The 19,361-nt window shown below is 40.0% G+C and overlaps 1 protein-coding gene across 15 annotated transcripts in view; it reads right to left on the bottom strand.

Annotated features, from left to right (window-relative positions):
• Nucleotides 1–3,356: 3,356 nt before the first annotated feature.
• CEP152 (centrosomal protein 152) overlaps nt 3,357–19,361 on the bottom strand; it is a 66,915-nt gene continuing 50,910 nt past the window's right edge. For all 15 annotated transcript variants that reach the window (XM_075897196.1, XM_075897200.1, XM_075897198.1 and 12 more), the window contains 7 exons: nt 14,073–14,241; nt 11,790–11,969; nt 7,641–7,731; nt 7,439–7,545; nt 6,635–6,791; nt 5,035–5,138; nt 3,357–4,741 (listed from right to left, as the gene is read on the bottom strand). In XM_075897196.1, the coding sequence (XP_075753311.1) occupies nt 3,708–4,741; nt 5,035–5,138; nt 6,635–6,791; nt 7,439–7,545; nt 7,641–7,731; nt 11,790–11,969; nt 14,073–14,241 (1,842 nt within the window). In that variant the 3' untranslated portion in view covers nt 3,357–3,707. The remainder of the gene's footprint in view (nt 4,742–5,034; nt 5,139–6,634; nt 6,792–7,438; nt 7,546–7,640; nt 7,732–11,789; nt 11,970–14,072; nt 14,242–19,361) is intronic.

Raw genomic sequence — 19,361 nt, 5'->3', positions numbered from 1 at the left:
AGGTGCTGGCAGAGTCTCTAAAGAATACACCAGAAGGAACAGATTCATATAACAATAAATTATGAGTTCTTGATTAAGACAAATATGTTCTTTCAGCAATATATAACCAATTGGGAGAGGACACATGGCAAACTTATTCTGAAACATTCTTTTTCAGCGGCTGTGTTACAAGTCTTCATGCAACTGTAACAAATCCAACCACAAATTGCAGCACTAACCTTTCCCGTCTCCTGGTGTCATTCAGTTGAGTTTTAGGAGCTGCTACTGTTGTTTTAGTCAGTTATTGCTTCATTCTTCCCCCCTTGATGTTAGAGGCCTAAGGGGTCTAGGACTTGCTAATCACAAGGGAGCTATAATACTTATATTTGTTGTTGTCCCAGCCCTCACACAACCTCAAATCCTTATTTATCAGAAAACTCTTGTTGCTGCTTGCTCTGTGGCTATCTTCCCTTCAGTCTTCTGCAGTGAAGTCTCATTAGAGAGGCTTTAAAATCCCCTTCCTGAGTGCTGTTGGCAATCTCTGGAGTTGTCAGTGAAAATAACCCCATGATAATATTGAGTAGGGGTTTAGCTGGTTTTCCAGCAACACATACATTATTATGCATGAAGATTTTTTAGCTGCTATGGATTAGTATCTTATGTCTACTGCTGTGATACTTTATGGCACATAAAATTATTAAACAGGGCCAGATTAAGTTGGTCAACTGATCTCTTAGATTTAATTAACCTTATTTTTATCAAGCTGTGACCAATCTTGTTTCTTACTTCCTGTCTCCATAAAAATGCCTTCTACTCAGTAGGAGAGAAAGGCAGAGCATAAGAGAAAATCATTCTCAATGCAAGACAAAAGGTGCTTCAGTTTGTTGAAAAGAGCTTACCTGGTTTCGTCAACACTATCAATCTGTTTTAGCCTGCCATAGATTGCTGGGAAGGAAGCACTTGTTGCAAGAAGGTTGTCTTTGGTCAAGATAGCTCCCCTGCCTTTAGCTTGATTTGGATCATGCTGATTACTTGTTTGAACTGGACTCACTTGGCTTTTGAACAACCTCATAAGGCAATTTTTAAAAACTACAGCAAAACTAAAATGCAAGTTGTGTATTATATGTCTAAGACTGGTAACTATATTAATAAAGTGTAATGCAATATGCTGTCAGAGCTTAGAAGTTTGGAAAGGGCACTTAAAGCTTTTTTTACATCAGAATAGGCCTATTGGAAGATTTAAAATTTAGAAAGTCTGGGTTTGTTAAGCTTATTACTGGTACTTCTGAAAAAAAAAATCACGAGAAAGGCATTTGAACCCACAGAGGTCAATCTTTTAAACAGTGCTTACTTTGAGAACTTTTTGATCAATGGGGAAGACTAATTTAGCTGTTTTGGACACACAAATTCAGGCAGATGCATCTAGTACCTAGTTTGTGTGTTCAATTTATGGTCCTGCAGAACAGCTACATAATAACTTTTATAGACACAGGCTTGTCTACATGGAAATAATGTCTTGGTATAATCTCAGGTATGAAATCTTATTTTAGTATAAATGTGCCTTTTGTCAACTCAGTTTATCCCCCCACCCATCAACTAAAATAAAGCCTAGAATAAGATGGGAGGATTATAATGATATAGCTAGTAGAACTTTCCCCTGTATAAATGACCACAGTTATTTCCTCATATAAAAGATGGGTATCTAGCCTTAGAGCTTAGCCACTATTCATCCTGGTTTAAGCACAAAAGGTCTCACAACCTGAACTTGTTCCCATTGAAGATAAGGGCAAAACTCCATCTTGCCTACAGAGGAAGCAGGACTGGGTTTATGGATAACATGAACAGGCCACGAAGAATTTCAGAATTCTCATATTAGATCCTTTGACCTAATTTCAAATTAGAGAGATGTTGCTATGGCATGAAAATTAAAGTAGCCAATTAAGACATTTTTGTAGAGCAAATTAAATACATTTTTCATTTGAAGTTTTTGTTTTTATTTAATCTTGCTATATTTTTCCTTTACACTAGAATATAGACTACATTGCTCATAAAAAATTGTGCAGTACAAGTTTCAACTTTGAAGACTTAAAGAAACTATCTTTACTATTGCTACACATTGTGTCATCGTCTTTTTCCCCATTCTAGAATATGCAAAAATGAAAGAGACAAGAATACTGTTAGGCTTTGTCTACACTGCAGGGTTTTTGCGCAAGAAGCATTTTGCAGAAGAGATCTTCTGCAAAAAACTTCTTGTGCAAAAGCGTGTCCACACCTCAAAAACGCATAGCAAAACCGATGTGCTTTTGCGCAAGAGAGCATCCAAACTGCATGAACGCTCTTGTGCAAGAAAGCTCTGATGGCCATTCACAGAATGGCCATCAGAGCACCCGTGCTTTTTCTGATAGGCTCTTTTTGTGCAAGAAACACCTGCGGAGTGTCCAAACATGCCTTTTTACGCAAAAACTGTAGTGCAAAAAGGAGTTATTCCTCATGGGGAGAGGAATAACTCTACCGGCAAAAGCCCCCTGTCCTGTCGATTTACTGTAATTATTGTAGCGCAAAAAGGCACCTGAGCTGTTGATGCTCCGCTAGTTTTTGCGCAAAAATGGCTGGTTTTGCGCAAAAACCTTGTAGTGTAGACATAGCCTTAGTGAGCTTGTAACTGAAAAAGAGCAAACACCTCACAAACAATTGATTCAGTGCTCCTATAGTTAATATTCTCCAATTATTTCACACATTTATACAGAAAAAGGATTGTTACTTAGATGTTCATCTGTGGCTGCTGCATATGCCACTCTGCAAATGAATCCTTGGGTTATAACTGTACTATCAGTCAAGTGGATGTTAACACTATTTTGGACTTTGTTTCTCACAAACAGCAGGAACAAATGAAGCAAAAAGCAAAATTCCTGTTTTCACATAAATATCCATAGAAACAAAAGCAAATGCAACCCCAAAGCAAAAAATGTTAGAGACAGAATGAGAAAGAGTGGGTTTCTGAGAAACACAAGCAGATCTTTTAATATAACTTATGAAAATATCATGAAGAATAGTATTAAATCTTTATTTTAAATTAAGATAGTTAATGCTATCTAGGAATAGCTGGGAAATGAAGTTACCCTGCTTAACTGAAAACAAAGCTAAGATCTTTCTCCCAGTCATAAGTGAACCAGCTTTCACTAGAAATATGTTCAAAGTGAAGGCATATGTTTGGAGTTGGATTCAGAGTATAAGAGACTGATAATCATTTTCTAAAAACATATGTAAATGTTTATGATTATAACATAAATATCCCCTGACACTTATATGGATGAAATACCTGAGCGTTTCAAACATTCTGAGAAACATTTATAATGCACACTAAACTTTTATACCAATTGTAAAAGGGAGCACACGTGAAAATAATTTATTTATATATAAATAAAAATGTAGTATTGCACTGCAAACTCCACTTAAAGTACAAAAATAGATTAGCAAAAAATACACACACTTACATAAAATACTGTACACAACTGCAAAAGCCAGACGACCAAGGTAAACATAAGCCTACATCAGTATTTCAAGTAATTTTATATGATTTGTTTGTTCGTTCATGTACCAATCTCAAATCACATATCGAGAGATGACAAAATGGATAAAACCCACACCTTTTTAGAATAGTAAGTTTTCCCACACATCCAAAGTTTGCATATTAATTTCTTTAAACTAATGTTTGAAGAATTTTGATGTTAATCCAAGTTAGGAAGTGGGCTATCAAAGCCACTATCTTGCTGAAAAGATTTGGCATCCAGTATCAGCTTCCTTAAATATTGGTTGGAGCCTTTTTCTATATTTGAACATGGCTGTGCATTGAACTGTTGTGAGATATCAGAATTTGATTTCTCAGAGTTCTTGTATGAATTAGGTCCTTGGTTTACCTTCAGTTGCTCACTACTATAAAGTGTGGTTTCACTTTTTGCACCAAGAAGCTTGGCTTTGCTGGTAAGTTGCTTATAAAATGTACTAACATTTTCATCTGCATTAGGAAACTGTTCACAGGCCATATGTTGTGCTTCTGCATTAGAACTTGCTTTCTGCATAGAATACAAGCAGGCCATATCACCACTATCCAAATGTAGACTTCCACTATCTGAACTCCAGTCAGGAGAGCTTCCATCATCCCTTACTGGAGCTTCTTGAATATCGAACACCTTTGTTTTCTCAGATGTTGCCTCCCAAAATCCATTTGGCTGGTTACGTTTACATTCATTTAAGACTGTTCTCTGAGTCTGGTTTTGCAACATTACAGGAGCTGGCACAAAGTCTGAAAGGCCATTTACAGAGCTAGGTGCATGCTCATTTCCATACTTCACCTGAGGAACACACAAGGGTGCCTTTTGAAGTTCTGTAGTGCTAGCAGCATTTGTTGGACTTTTGTCTGTATTTGAGACATACCCATTTCTACGCCATCCTTTTCCTTCAGCAGGACAAAATTCTGGCACGGGTTCTCTTGGATTATCAACTGGCTGTTTAGAAGCACTCCTGCTACTTTGGATACTTGAAGTCCCTCTTTCATGTAGTCCAGACTGTGTTTTAGCCTCTACTGCATCAAGCTGCTGTCTTAAATTATAAGGTATGCGTTTCTGAACAATTTGATCATTGGCTTTTTTGGCAATTCTTTTGCCACATGATTTGCTTTCCATATGGGCCGTCCTACTTTGAAGAATGTGATTTCTTGTTGATTGTTCAACGCCAGTTGGCAGTTCAGAGTTTAGTGGCAGGGCTAAGGGAAGGAGAGGGAGGAGAAAAAAAATTAAAGAAACAATGTTGAAAAAGAGTCAGAGTATATAAAAATAGCTGTCAATACTAGTGCTGTCAAATCAAGTGGGGCACATTTTTACATTTGCACTGATGGTACAATGGCAAAGGATAGCAAAAAAACCCAAAAAACCCCCCCCAAAAAAACCCCAAACCAAACACATCATTTCCCCCCACTGTCCACTTGCGTTTTCACCACTAAATGGATTAAACCTGTAAGAGGGGAAGGAAGGGAACCACTCTGTCACTTCAACTTACGTAAGTGGGCATTTTTGCTCTGAGGTGTGCTCCGAACAGGTGTTTCGAGTACTTTTGCCATTGTAGCAAGCTTGCTAGCAGCATTCATTATTTTCTTTTCAGCCCTGTTGTATATTTAAAATCAGTAAGTTTTGAAACTAACTTTTTCCTAGACTGCTTTGCCAGTACTACATTTTATACCCTTTCCCCATGCACTAATTGGCCATTTAGTAAAAGACACCTACTAAAAAGGGAGAAAAAAAATAGTGTGCACCCTATTTGAGTACATGTTATATAAAGGACTAAAATGTTGACATGCCCTTCCCCCTCCCAAAGCCATTCTTGCAAAATGTCCATGCAAAATGTTATAACTTTGGTGCTTTTTTCCCTCCCTTTTCAGAATAGAAATCCATCATTAGTGGACCCTGAGAGATTCTTTTGGAATTGCAAGGATTATGGCATCAAAGTCGCAAAACTGGATTAAGATGGGAGGTATTTTTAAACCAGACTGCCAAACACTTGTTATGTCTTAAAACCGATTTACCTCAGCTGCCATACAAACACTCCAAAGGAAAATGTGATAGAAATTCAAACTATCCTGTCTCTTCAGTTAAGCCGGAGAAAAGAAACAGTATCCAAGATTTCCTCAGACAAGTTCTTCAGAAAAGATGGAAGAGGGAAGGGGGGGAATTCCACTTTTGTTTTTTGTTTAAACATTCCACAACATCTTAATACTTCAAGCAAGCAAGAAAAGGTACAAACTCATTCCCTTTCCTTCTCCAGGTTACATTTAAAGCCAAACTTAATTTTTTGAAGCTGCAAAACTGCTGTGAAGTCACAACATGAGGTTTTCCTGTTCACCTATTTGATGGAAACTTTCTGGAGAATCATGGGTGCATTCTGAGAAGGTATTAAGAAAGGCTGCTCAGCTAGTTTCAGTCAAAGTTTATTGAAGAGGACTCACACCAAAGTGTGTTTTTGACAACCTCAGAGAACATAAACAATGGTCAACTGACTAGGGGCTTAATATTCTTCTCTTTATATTTGTGTATTTCTGTTTTTTTCTAGTACTAGCCAATTAGCCCGTCATAAAATGGGATTTTCAGGTCTCTCCTCCATGTCAGTATTCTCTCCTGACCCTCCGGTCTCTTGCTCCATTTCTCTCCCCCTCTCTCCATCTCTCCCTCCCCCCCCGCTTTCTTTCAGCTCTCCTCCCCCTCCTGCCTCTCATTCGGGGGACTGCGTAGCCCAAACGGTCGCTTGCGCCACTAGCTCCCATGCGGTGGCCTGGCTGAGCGGTACAGAAGTCAACTGAGCACCACAGTGGGAGGTGAAGGGGAGCAGTGACATTCATGGCCACGGGCCGGGGCCTGGAGCTGCTGTCACTGCCCCGCCCCCCTTCGTCTCCCACCGTGGCACTCAGCTGATTTCTGCACCACTCAGCCGGGCTGCTGCGGGAGAGCAAGTGGCCATTTGGGCCCCGCACTCTCCATGCAGCCTGGGCCGGCCAGAGGGAACAGCCAGCATTTCAGCATTACAGACTCTCAGACATTGGGCTACTATATATGATGATACGATATGTGCTATATAATAATTCTGAATTCATCTGTTTGGGACTCACCCTTCGTGTTTCCCATCATCACTGAGAAGTTGCTGAAGACAAATCAAGTAGTATTTGCGCATTTTCCGGGCAGTCTCTTGTCGTTCCCTTAAAACCTCAGCTTTAATAATTTCAGCTGCTCTCTCTTTACTTTCATGGATATAACGAAGCATATCGCCTACACAAACATGGTTTCATTAATATGGAGTCTCAGAAGTAAAAAGGATTTAAGACAACATTGCCTGGGGACACTTGGTGCGAGAGAGAATACAAGTGTCTTTCATACCCAGAAAGCCCTCACCATTCATGTGGGATATGTTCTTGAGATCACCACGAATGGCAAAATCCGCAAATACTGGAGACTGAGAAGGAATCTGGGGGGATGTGTGTTCCCAATGCGAAACAACCACATTTTCCATATAAAACAGTGTAATGATGCAATAGATTCACATTTACATGTAATAATGCAATGAACAAGTGTAGTATCTAAAATTTCCCAGTATGGCATCATTGCAGCTTAAATTTCCCTTTTAAATTTTCAGGCTCCGTTACTAGAGCACACTGAAAAAACATCATAATGCTTTGTTGTGCTTGGCCTGGTGCAACAAAGTGCAACACGAATATGTGAAACTGCAAATGGCAAGGACTTCCTGTATTATACATATATTTGTGTTAATTGGGAAGAGGAAGGTGAAAAAATTAGCAAATAGCTCCCATGAAATATTTCAATAGGCAGCAAATTTCATTCCTCAGCAGACAGAAATTTGGATTCTTGCATGAGCTGGCTGATAAGAGTGTGATTTGCAGTTGTGTGTGTGAACTTACCTTTAATTTTGCCTACAGCTTTAATATACTGTGTGCGCATTTCTTCTAAGCCTTTTATGCCATCACAGGAGGTACAAGGTTTTGAAATAGCCCCCTCTGACAATGACCTGGACAATGACACAAAACATGCAGTACTTTATAATTTCAAGACTGCTAGGATGATTTCTATGGAAGCCAATTTGTTCAGACCTTTACAAAATACCTTGGTGGAGTACTGATTGTTTTCAGATCTTTGAGTTTCATCTTCATCTCACAATTTTCTTCCATCAGAGCCTCTAGAACTCTCTCCTTTTCTACAAAATCCAAGATTTTGACAGTTAAAATTGGCCTGTAGGTTTTTATCCATTTAAATATTTTCAGAGGTTATATAAAATTACTGCTGCTGTGATAAGAGATCATTGTTTCAAAGTAGCTGCAACATGCCATGACATCACAATGACAGTTAGAAACTGACTAGACCATAGGTCATTTGAAGTCTGAATAGAAGAGCAATATAATCGACTCAGTGGTGGTGCAGACAGGTTTCTGAGAGAAATTTTTACTCTTTGCTACAGGCAGAAGTTCAGGATATTAGAAGGAAAAAGCTGGGGAGGAAGAAAGGTTATTTATAATGCAGCAATTGAGACTTCTTTGGGACAGAGGAGGAGAAAATTTTACACTTCACACTGTATCATGGTATTTTTAACAACCACTAGATGACATTACAAAGAAAGATGGGATTCGCTGTAGGGATGTAAAATCCCATTTAAGAAGTTAACCAGTTAAACTTAATATTTAACCAGTTAACTGGAATTGGGGGGTTGCTCTAGCCCAGCCGGGCTTCTGGCTAACTGTTTACCTGGTAAGGGTGATGCTTACCAGGTAACTGATTAATCCTTTACATCCCAAATTCTGTATAGATGTCTAATTTGACTGTGTACCAGAAGTCATTTAAACATTCAGTGTGCAAACTGAATATATTGGTGGCCCAGAGATCCCTAAATCTTGACTTCTGATTCAAACTGCACATTGACTTGTGTAGTTGAATATTTAAATGAGCCAGTTCCATACTGTCTGCAATGGGACAGACTATATGCACAGAAACCACTGGCTCTGTGAGAAAAGTATGCAGTGAGTGGGCCTCTTAGTGATGGAAGTGATTGCCCTGATGGGGAAGACAGGATGGAGTATAAACATTCATAGTGACAAAGCAACTAGCATGCTTTTTTATAAAGAAGTATTTAATGCAACAGCTGTGACATAAAATGGGGAGAGGTCAGGTGAAGCATGATGAAAAACACATTACTTATCTTACAGTAAGTGGAACTGAGAGCTGCTTTTGCCCATTGGGATTCTATTGTAGATGTGGGCATAAGCCTGGATCTTTTAGCGAGCAGCATCCATGGGGGCTGTATATGCACCTTGCAAAACCTCAGACAACTTGCAACAAGGTTATAAAAGAGGGTATAGAGGAGGGTATAGAAATTCTGCCTAAATCACGACTGTAAGATAATGAGGACAATTTGATCTAGAATCTGCCACAATAGAGTAACATCTTTGAGTTTCATCTTCATTTCAGTTTTCTTCCATGTGAGTCTCTAGAACTCTCTCGTCGGTCTGTCTCTGGCATCCTGAGCTCTGGTACCAGCAGAGACTAATAGCAGATAGACACACACATCAAGGAAGAGACACTCTAGTTCCAGAGTGATGGTAGGATCTGCAGGAGATGTGAAAGTAGCCTGGGAGGACATAGCAAGCAGTAGCAATATCAAGCATACTGTGACTATGGTACCAATGGAGGCATCTCAACAGAAGTCTTATCAGAATGAGGTAACAATGAACATGCAATATAGGATACTGATGCCAATGGTACTAAGGAAGCACAATGTCTGTCACTAAAGATAGAGTGCAAAGTACTCTATAATCTATGAAGTGTCATGTGCTAATGCAATTTGCAGAGGAGCTATGACTTTTGGAGACAGCAACTGATCCAAGCTCCCTTCAGAGATTTTTGCTCTTTCCTTCCTTGGAGTATCATGAGCTGTTTGCATGAACATAGAAAAAGTTACAAATGGCATGCTGCTAGGGGCAAGAGATGTACTTAAACAAAGCACACATGTTGTTTGTGCATCTTGGGTGGGTATAATGGTCTCTAAAGCAGGGAAGATTCTAAAGCCTGTTCTCCGCCCCTGGGATCAACTCCACAGAAACAAAGGAAAGTTTCTAAAAAGGAAGAGGGGGGAAAACTGAAGAATCCTCCCTTTTACTATTTAAACTACAGACTATTATCTAAGCTACTAACTAAAATAAAAATAAAATAAGGACTACAGAAAAGCAGAACAGTGGCATCTGACTTGCTACCATAGAATGTGAAAAGAAAGGGAATTGAGTGGCAGTTGGGACCACTCAGCTCTTCATACGAAGGATGTTAATTGTGTTTAATCAGCTAATCAAATAGTCGATGGAATTTTGATCGACTACTTGATTAGTCAATAAGGAGAGGAACTGCAGAGCCACAACAGGGCTAGCTCCTGGTGTCAGGAGTTAACCCTGCTATGAGTCTGCCTTTTAAATGTAGTAAGATAGCCAGCATGGGTTTGTGAAGAACAAGTCATGCCAAACTAATCTGATAGCTTTCTTTGATAGGATAACGAGCCTTGTGGATAAGGGAGAAGCGGTGGATGTCATATACCTAGACTTTAGTAAGGCATTTGATACGGTCTCACATGATATTCTTATTGATAAACTAGGCAAATATAACTTAGATAGGGCCACGATAAGGTGGGTGCATAACTGGCTGGATAACCGTAGTCAGAGAGGAGTTGTTAACGGTTCTAAATCCTGCTGGAAAGGGATAACAAGTGGAGTTCCTCAAGGGTCTGTTTTGGGACCCGTACTGTTCAATATCTTCATCAATGATGTAGATATTGGGATAGAGAGTACACTTATTAAGTTTGCAGATGATACCAAACTGGGTGGGGTTGCAACTTCTTTGGAGGATAGGGACATAATTCAAAATGACCTTAGCAAGTTAGAGAAATGGTCAGAGGTAAACAGGATGAGGTTTAATAAAGAGAAATGCAAACTGCTCCACTTAGGAAGGAACAATCAGTTCCATACATACAAGATGGGAAACGACTGTCTAGGAAGGAGCATGGCGGAAAGAGATCTAGGGGTCATAGTGGACCACAAGTTGAATATGAGTCAACAGTGTGATGCTGATGCAAAAAAAGCAAATATGATTCTAGGTTGTATCAACAGGTGTGTTGTAAGCAAAACTCGTGAAGTCATTCTGCCGCTCTACTCTGCACTAGTTAGGCCTCAGCTGGAGTACTGTGTCCAGTTCTGGGCGCCACATTTCAAGAAAGATGTGGAGAAATTGGAAAGGGTACAGAGAAGAGCGACAAGAATGATTAAAGGTTTAGAGAACATGACCTATGAAGCCAGGCTTCATGAACTGGGCTTGTTTAGTTTGGAAAAAAGAAGATTAAGGGGGGACATGATAGCGGCTTTCAAATATCTAAAAGGGTGTCACAAGGAGGAAGGAGAAAATTTGTTCCTCTTGGTTTCTGAGGACAGGACAAGGAGTAATGGGCTTAAAGTGCAGCAGGGGAGGTTTAGATTGGACATTAGGAAAAAATTCCTAACTGTCAGGGTGGTCAAATATTGGAATAAATTGCCAAGGGAGGTGGTGAAATCTCCCTCTCTGGAGATATTTAAGAACAGGTTAGATAGCCTTGAGGGCGGGGGGCTGGACTCAACCTCTTGAGGTCCCTTCCAGTCCTATTATTCTATGATTCTAAGAGCCGCTCGGCTATTACTACATTTAAAAGGCAGAGGAGCAGTGGGGGACCAGGCGTGAGCCTGGTAGAGACAGAAAGGAGGGGAGAGGTGACTGGTTGAGTAGTGACTCGATTACTCAATAAGCCTAGGCTTATCAAGTAGTCGGCTACTCGACTAAGTGCTTACATCCCTACTTTATACCCTGCAGAGCATACGTGCAGCCCCAGTGGAAACTGCTGGCCAAAGATTACAGGCTCATGCACACAGGGCATATACATTTACAGTGAAATCTATGTGGACAAATGCACAAAGAATATCCATTGTCAGTTACATTTTCCTAGAACAGACTCATTCAGAGATCACAGAACAAATCAAAACACTGATCTCTATGCTAGTCCCCAGGATATAGAGGTTTAGAAAAAAGTTCTGTAATGAATGTTAGAAAGTCAATTTATTAGGGCTGAGAGTTATTTAGATATGTACCATTACAGCAGTTGTACTCTGCAGCTTAAAGATGAAGGACAGATTCATATAACCAGGAGGAGATTAAACTATTCAGAATTCTATTTAGGTGAGTAGAGATACTAACCTTGGATTTGCTCTACTTTAGCTTTGTGTTCCCTCACTGCAAGCTGGAGGTGCCTGCAGGCTTTCTCCAGTTTTCTTTTTAGATCCTGGCATTCTGTCTCCTTTGTTTCAAGCTGCTGGCAACAGTGGTCACAGCAAAAATCTTCATGAGACCAGAGATTCCTTTCCTTACATTTCTGATCTGCAATAGTGATTACTACAAGTTACATATCAGTCACAGAATCAAAAGAACCAAAATCAAACATATTTTTAGGATTTTAATTAGCTATTCCTTTACACCCAAGAAAAATGTACATTATAGCTAACTAAAAGTCTCATAAGAGGCTGTAGAGACACAGTCCAAATGCAGTATTTGTTAAAAGATCTATAAATTGTACATCTTTTTGTGCACTGCAGACACAACGTACCCAACCCAGCAGTGTTGTGAATGTAGAGAGGTCCACTGACTCAAATGGGGGGGAAGGGGATGGAGATTTTGGGACTATTTTTTTAAAAAGAAATTCTAGTAGAGACTTTATGAGTCATTTCAAGGAGGCACTCCCAGATGGAAAGGATCACATGCAGGCTGAACCTAGTTAGGTTAAGAAATATAAAGACAGGCTGGTCTATTTCCAGGAGAAGGGAAAGGGCTCCTTTCTACAGCCAGGACAAAGGAGCTCCAGAAGCAGAAGAGTTGCACTGGTTATACTATTTTGTGTTTAATAGATGGTTTGTTATTTTGGTGGTGAAGGATTTAAGCCACAGTATGGGCATAGGGCCAGAGACTCATGGGCTTTGTTGTTTTATGTTCTTTTGGTAGCATAAGAACTCTAAAAGCAAACATGAAACCTAGGAGAGGGCTTTGTGCATAACCTGGGGCCTCCTGTGATGTCTCTCTCCAGCTGTGCAGGTCCTGACCCGGCCACACTATATACAAGACATTTGGGAGTGAGCTGCAACATTTCTGTTTAACTTAAAATATTATGAAGTCAGAATATTCTAGAGCAGGAGTCTCAAAAAAATCTGAACTTTAACGTCACAAATCAGGAGTTAGTCAGCATGACAAAATATATTTAACAAGAACATGGAAAATCATCACGCCGCTGGGGGATACGTCAGTTGGATCTCCAAATAATTTGCTTTTGTACTCTCTATACGTGAAGTAAGAGGGAACAGGAGAGACTGAGGTAGTATGTAGCCTATGTTAAATAGAAATTAGATTTTGGCATAGAGAAGCCTGGAAAATAGACTTGAAGTTGCTACGTGTAAGAAAGTTAGAGATAAGTTGGGGACATAAGATGGGAAAGTTGCAGTTAGCAAAGACATGACCCAAGGTTATTCTGTGGCTGTGTCTTGGTTATAACTGATTCTAGGAAGTTTTTAATAAAAGTTTTTAAAAATTGTGCATGTTTTATTAAACTGTTCTCTATATTGGTAATATGGGAAGGACATAGTTGTAGATATTAAGTTAAATAATATGTAATGTAAAGAATCAATAAGGAGTTGCAGACATGTGACCATAGTTATAATTCTAATTAATATTTAACCTAATCATAACAGATACAAAAGGGATAATTTTGTTAAAATTGAGGGGAGCTCCAATTAACATTTAATTAGGTGCCACTAATCATTTTACTTTTTAATAAAGTTTAATTTGACAAAAATGTCATGTAGAGGACCTCTACTAAATTTTCTGTACTTAGTCTTGAGGCTTGAATCTGAATATTGAGTTTTATTGTATCCTTATTTTTAGCAACATTATATTAATTAGAAACATATCAACATAAAGGTTACAAGCCCCATTGGAACATCCCATAACCCAATGTTTAAGACACCTACCTGAGAGGTTCAAATCAATTCTCTCCCTTGGGAAGAGGAAAGACTTGAACCAGAGGCCTCCCAAATCCCAGTTGAATAGTCTAACCACAAGAGCTACTTTTCCTCCTCCTGACCCTTCCCTAGCTTCTTGCTAAAAATGTTATACACACACCATTGGCTTGGCACCTCCCATTGGCTAGTTTAGGCAAGGAGCTACCTACCACGTTGGCTTTTGTGAATCCCATTCTGAGGTACCTAGCTCCCCCGAAATTCATTGTATAATGAGTCTAAATGCCTCAATCAGGCTTTATAGATCTCCATGATATGCGGCACCTAAAAGCTATGTGTGGTGACACTCAGCTGCATGACATCTGAGTTCTTCTGTGAAATTAACAAGGGACTTTATTGAAAAATGATAATCTAAAATTACATTTTATATGCTGCACAAAATTTACAAGATTTCAGTGAAAAGTGAAACCAAGTATACCATTATCCATTTCAGTATCTTGCAAAGGGGGCTGCCTCCTTAATAATTTTTGTAACTTTACTTGGTGTCCAACATCATACGTGGATGATTTTGCCTTGTCCCCACTTTCTCCTTCACCATTTTGCATGCAAGAGTGCTCTGTTTCTTTGAAGAGTTGTTCTTCATGTTTCTGTAATTTGAAACCAGATATTAGAAATACAGTAAAACTCCAATAGTCCGGCATCCAATTGTACGGCACTCCCGATAGTCCGGCATCAAAATGGCAAGAGCCTATTGAGTGAGCTTTGGCAAAAAACGAATCACAAGGCAGCAGCAGTTACTGTAATTAACAGTTTAAGTGATTAATAGTTTAAGTGATTAGTCAGTGCTGCACAGTACTGTACCCAGTATCCTCTGCTTTCTGTATTCAAAGGCTTCGCAACAATAATGGTGAGTACTGTACTGTACATTTATTCTTTCTATGACTAAATGTATGCATTACAGTATGTACAATAAAAAGGGTTAAAAACACTTTATATACAGTATATACTGTGTGTGTATATATAACACCATTTTATAGTTTGGCATATCCGATAATCCAGCACCACCTAGGTCCCAAAGGTTCCAGATTATCGGAAGTCTACTGTACTCAGTAAATTCTTAATGCTCATAGATACTTAAAAATAGCTACATCCACAAACAGTCTGTGTAGCAAACAAATGGATCATCCCACAATGCCTCCACTAGCTTTGAACAGTTTTATTCCAAAGATCTATCAAGATAGCAAAAATCTTTATTGTATTTCTAAAACTGCTCACTGAAGGTAGAAGACAGGCTCTCTCAGTGCCAGTTTACCACAGTGTTCTCTTAGTCATAGCTACAGCTTTATTAGCATTTTGTCATCTTCATGGTTTTCAGGTAAGCTTCATGTAGTCTAAATAAGGCATAAATATGTAAAGCCTAAAACAAGCTGAAACTGTTCAAAGATGTGTCCAATGGAAAAGAACTGGATTTCATTGATAAAAGTTCCTGTTTGACTAGGGACAGTGTAAGGGCAGAAACAATTATTTTACTTTCTTATTCATAGTTGTGGCAAATATAAATAGAAGAAATTGCTAAGAAACCCAAGAACTTTTTGAATAGTTAAGTAGTTCAAATAATCAGTAGTTCAGAAGCTGAATTCAATATTAATAATGTTGATTTTTTGCCAACGGCTTTCACCAAGACTTTTGCCGCTAAATGTTTGTCAACGTGGCCTTGCAGTAAGGATACGGGAATGTGAACTACAGCATCCACTAGACTGTTGCACTGTAACTACCCCCCTTTAAACTCGGCTTGCTTGGATTAAAAAGGTACCTAGTGCATGTTAACGTAATCCTGTTTGAAATGGCACTTCCAGTTTAGAGCAGATGTATCAGAAGGAAAAGATTCTATGCTTTATCAGTGACACCTATTATATGGCTACTACAGAAAAAAAAAAAAACCTTAAATTTACAGATTATTCATTTATTTGAACATGGGGTCAGCTTCAAATAGAAACTGGTTGCCCCACTACATGCTGGCAGCAGCCTTATGACAAGTAATTCCTTACTTTCAATCCGTTTCTGGAAGAGATAAGATAAATGATAGTATCTTATGTGTTTTTGCCATGTTTTTAGATGATTCCCCAACTGATGAATGAGGTATTCTGTTGGGTGGTCATAGGAGTTTCATTGGGGTGCTCCCAACAATCAAAAGGTAACAGCTATGAAATGCAGGAGAAGCATTTTCCAAAGAACAGAAAACATAAAAAGTAAGGTTTTGTGTGAGCCTTGCAAATTCTGTTTCCCTTTAAATGGGAGACTACGATGTTTTTGAAAATGGAGAGACACAAAACAAAATTTTTTTACAATCCAGATAAACTCAAGCAAGACTATTTAAAATCGGTGACAATACATTTTTAACAATTTTTCAAGCCTTTGTATGATTTTAAATGATCCTCTCTAATTTTTAAACATCATAGAGAAGCAGAAATGGAGGATCTATTCACTGTTTAATGGTCTCAATAAAGCTAACAGAAATAGATGTGTTACATGGTATTCTACAAACAAGACTGGAGGATTCATCCCCTTGGCACACCCAACATAAATCAAAAGTAAGAGGAAAAAAAACCAGTTACTTACCTTGTGACTGTTGAGATGTGTTGCTCACATCCATTACAATATGGCTGTGTCTAGACTGCATCCCTTTTCCATAAAAGGGATGCAAATTAGACACATCGCAATTGCAAATGAAGTGGGGATTTAAATCCCCCCCGCTTCATTTGCATAAACATGGCTGCCGCTTTTTTCCGGCTCGGAGCTTTGATGGAAAAAAACGCCAGTCTAGACGCGGACCTTTCGGAAAATAAAGTCTTTTCCGAAAGATCCCTTATTCCTTTTAAGGGATCTTCGGAAAAGGCTTTATTTTCCAAAAAGTCCACGTCTAGACTGGCGCTTTTTTCCGGCAAAGCTTCGAGCCGGAAAAAAGCAGCATCCATGTTTATGCAAATGAAGGGGGGGATTTAAATCCCCACTTCATTTGCAATTGCGATGTGTCTAATTTGCATCCCTTTTATGGAAAAGGGATGCAGTCTAGACACAGTCTATGTGTATGTGCATGGTCTCTGGAAAGCTTTTATCCTAGCGGTATCCATAGGGTTGGCTGTGGAGCCTTCTGGCATGGTGCCTCTGCTGCAGCACATATAAAGACACAGCCAACCCCCAACCCCCTCAGCTCCTTTGTGCCAGTTTGTTCCGACAGAGGAGAGGTGTGCAGGATTTGGAATGGACACGAGCAACACATCTCAAAGAATAAGTTACGAAAGATAAGTAATTGCTTTTTCTTTGAATGATTGCCATGTGTATTTCAATATGTGACTTATTAGCAGTTCTCTTGGAGGAGGGATGAGAAGTCATTTAGTGACCAAAGCAAGAACTTCACTGTCAAACACAGCACTATCTCTGGCATGCTGCATGATGGCTTAGTGAGACATGAAGGTGAGCACAGACAACCATGTCCCCACTCAGCAAATGTCCTGAATTGGAATATTTTCATAGAATGCCCCCAAAGATACCTGGGCTCTAGTGAAGTGGGTAATCTGTGCAGGTGCTAGCAACTTTTCTAGGTTGTACCACATTCTGATACAAGACATGATCCAAAGGGCGAGTTGTTGAGAGGAGACATAGGATGAAAGGTCTCCCTGTCAGTGCAATAAAGACTTGTGGTGACTTTCTAAAGTGCTTTGTTCTTTCTACATAGAACATGAGAGCTCACCAAACATCCAGGGAGTGCAGCACACACTCCCTATCATTAGTATGGGGTTTCGGACAGAAGACAGGCAGGAATAGAGTCTGGTTGACATGAAAGTGGGAGACCAATTTAGGTAGAAAGGCTAGATGCTGCCATAACTGAACTTTGTCCTGCTAAAAGACAGTATAGAAGAGTACCAAAGGGAGGGCCTGGAGCTCAGAGACCCTCCTGGCTCAAGTTATAACTACAGCCGCTCTCCGAGTTATGGACCAACACCTGGTCTGTAACTCGAACTGTTCGTAACTCGGATACCATAGAATTACATGGCAACTGTTCTGTTCATAAGCGCGGATCGCCGTTCGTAACTCGGATCCACATTTACAACCGTTTTGGTCGTAAGTGTGGATGGTCATAAGTTGGGGAATGGCTGTACTAAGTCATCTACCTTCCACGACAAGTAGGACAGGTGGCCAGAGGTTCAAAGGGAGGACCCATCAGTTTAGAGAGCACAAGGTTCAAATCCTATTGGAGAAGGGGATGTCTGACATGAAGGTACAGTTGGTCAAGTTCCTTAAGAAAACAGATCACCATGGGATCTGTAAATACAGACCTACCACAATTCCCCATGTGGAAAGAGGAAATGGCCACCAGGTGCACTCTTAGAGCAAAGCACTAACCTTGCTACTTTATACACATTAAGTAGTCTAAGATGACAGAGATAGGAGTCTTCAGTGCCCGGATCCCCTTTTGCTTGCACCATATGGAAAAGCATTTCCACTTGGCTTGCTAAGTGACCCTGGAAAACAGTTTCTTACTCCCCATGAGGACCTCCCTAACTGGACTGGAGAAGCCCATCTCTGTGGGGTTCAACCTCAGATCATCCATGCTGGGGGTGATGGAGGCTGCCGTGGTCATGGGCGACAAGAAGAAGAGAAGGGTTATTGTAGTGGCCCTGGAAAGGCTCAGTAATAGGGCAAACCAGTACTATCTGGGCCATAGTACTTGATTCTAGGTTGTATCAACAGGTGTGTTGTAAGCAAAACTCGTGAAGTCATTCTGCCGCTCTACTCTTCACTAGTTAGGCCTCAGCTGGAGTACTGTGTCCAGTTCTGGGCGCCACATGTCAAGAAAAATGTGGAGAAATTGGAAAGGGTACAGAGAAGAGCGACAAGAATGATTAACCGTTTAGAGAACATGACCTATGAAGCCAAGCTTCATGAACTGGGCTTGTTTAGTTTGGAAAAAAGAAGATTAAGGGGGGACATGATAGCGGTTTTCAAATATCTAAGAGGGTGTCACAAGGAGGAAGGAGAAAATTTGTTCCTCTTGGTTTCTGAGGACAGGACAAGGAGTAATGGGCTTAAAGTGCAGCAGGGGAGGTTTAGATTGGACATTAGGAAAAAATTCCTAACTGTCAGGGAGGTCAAATATTGGAATAAATTGCCAAGGGAGGTGGTGGAATCTCCCTCTCTGGAGATATTTAAGAACAGGTTAGATAGACATCCGTCAGGGATGGTGTAGACGGAGCTTGGTCCTGCCTTGAGGGCGGGGGGCTGGACTCGATGACCTCTCGAGGTCCCTTCCAGTCCTATTATTCTATGATTCTATGATTCTATACGGGAGCTACATGGATGACTGAGGCCCCGCCTTTCTTGATTTTAAGAAGGATCCTGTAGATAAGGGGGAGCAGGGGGAGAACCATAACACATCTGGCCTGACCATGCGAGGTGAAAAACATCCAAACGGAAGCTGGGGCTGCTGCCTAGGAAGCAGCAATGCATGGGATACTTACAGTTGACCCTTGTCACAAATAGGTCTACTAGGGAAAACCCCCACTTCTGGAAGATGGGTAGCAGAATATCTGGCCCAGTGATTTTTTTTTAAAAGAACCCTGAAAAAAGTTAGGAAGGAACACTTAAATTCCTTCCCAACGGGTACCCCAAGCTTTTGGGCCACAAGAGAGCTTGAAAAAAGAAACAAAAGAAAAAACAGAAAACAAACTGTGTCTTTGATAGCTGACCTTCCAGGCTAGGCAGATAT

This window comes from Pelodiscus sinensis, chromosome 14, assembly GCF_049634645.1.
Source record: "Pelodiscus sinensis isolate JC-2024 chromosome 14, ASM4963464v1, whole genome shotgun sequence".
Lineage (NCBI taxonomy): Eukaryota > Metazoa > Chordata > Testudines > Trionychidae > Pelodiscus > Pelodiscus sinensis.
The sequence above is the reverse complement of the archived record's forward strand: the minus strand, read 5'-3'. Positions and strand labels throughout refer to the sequence as shown.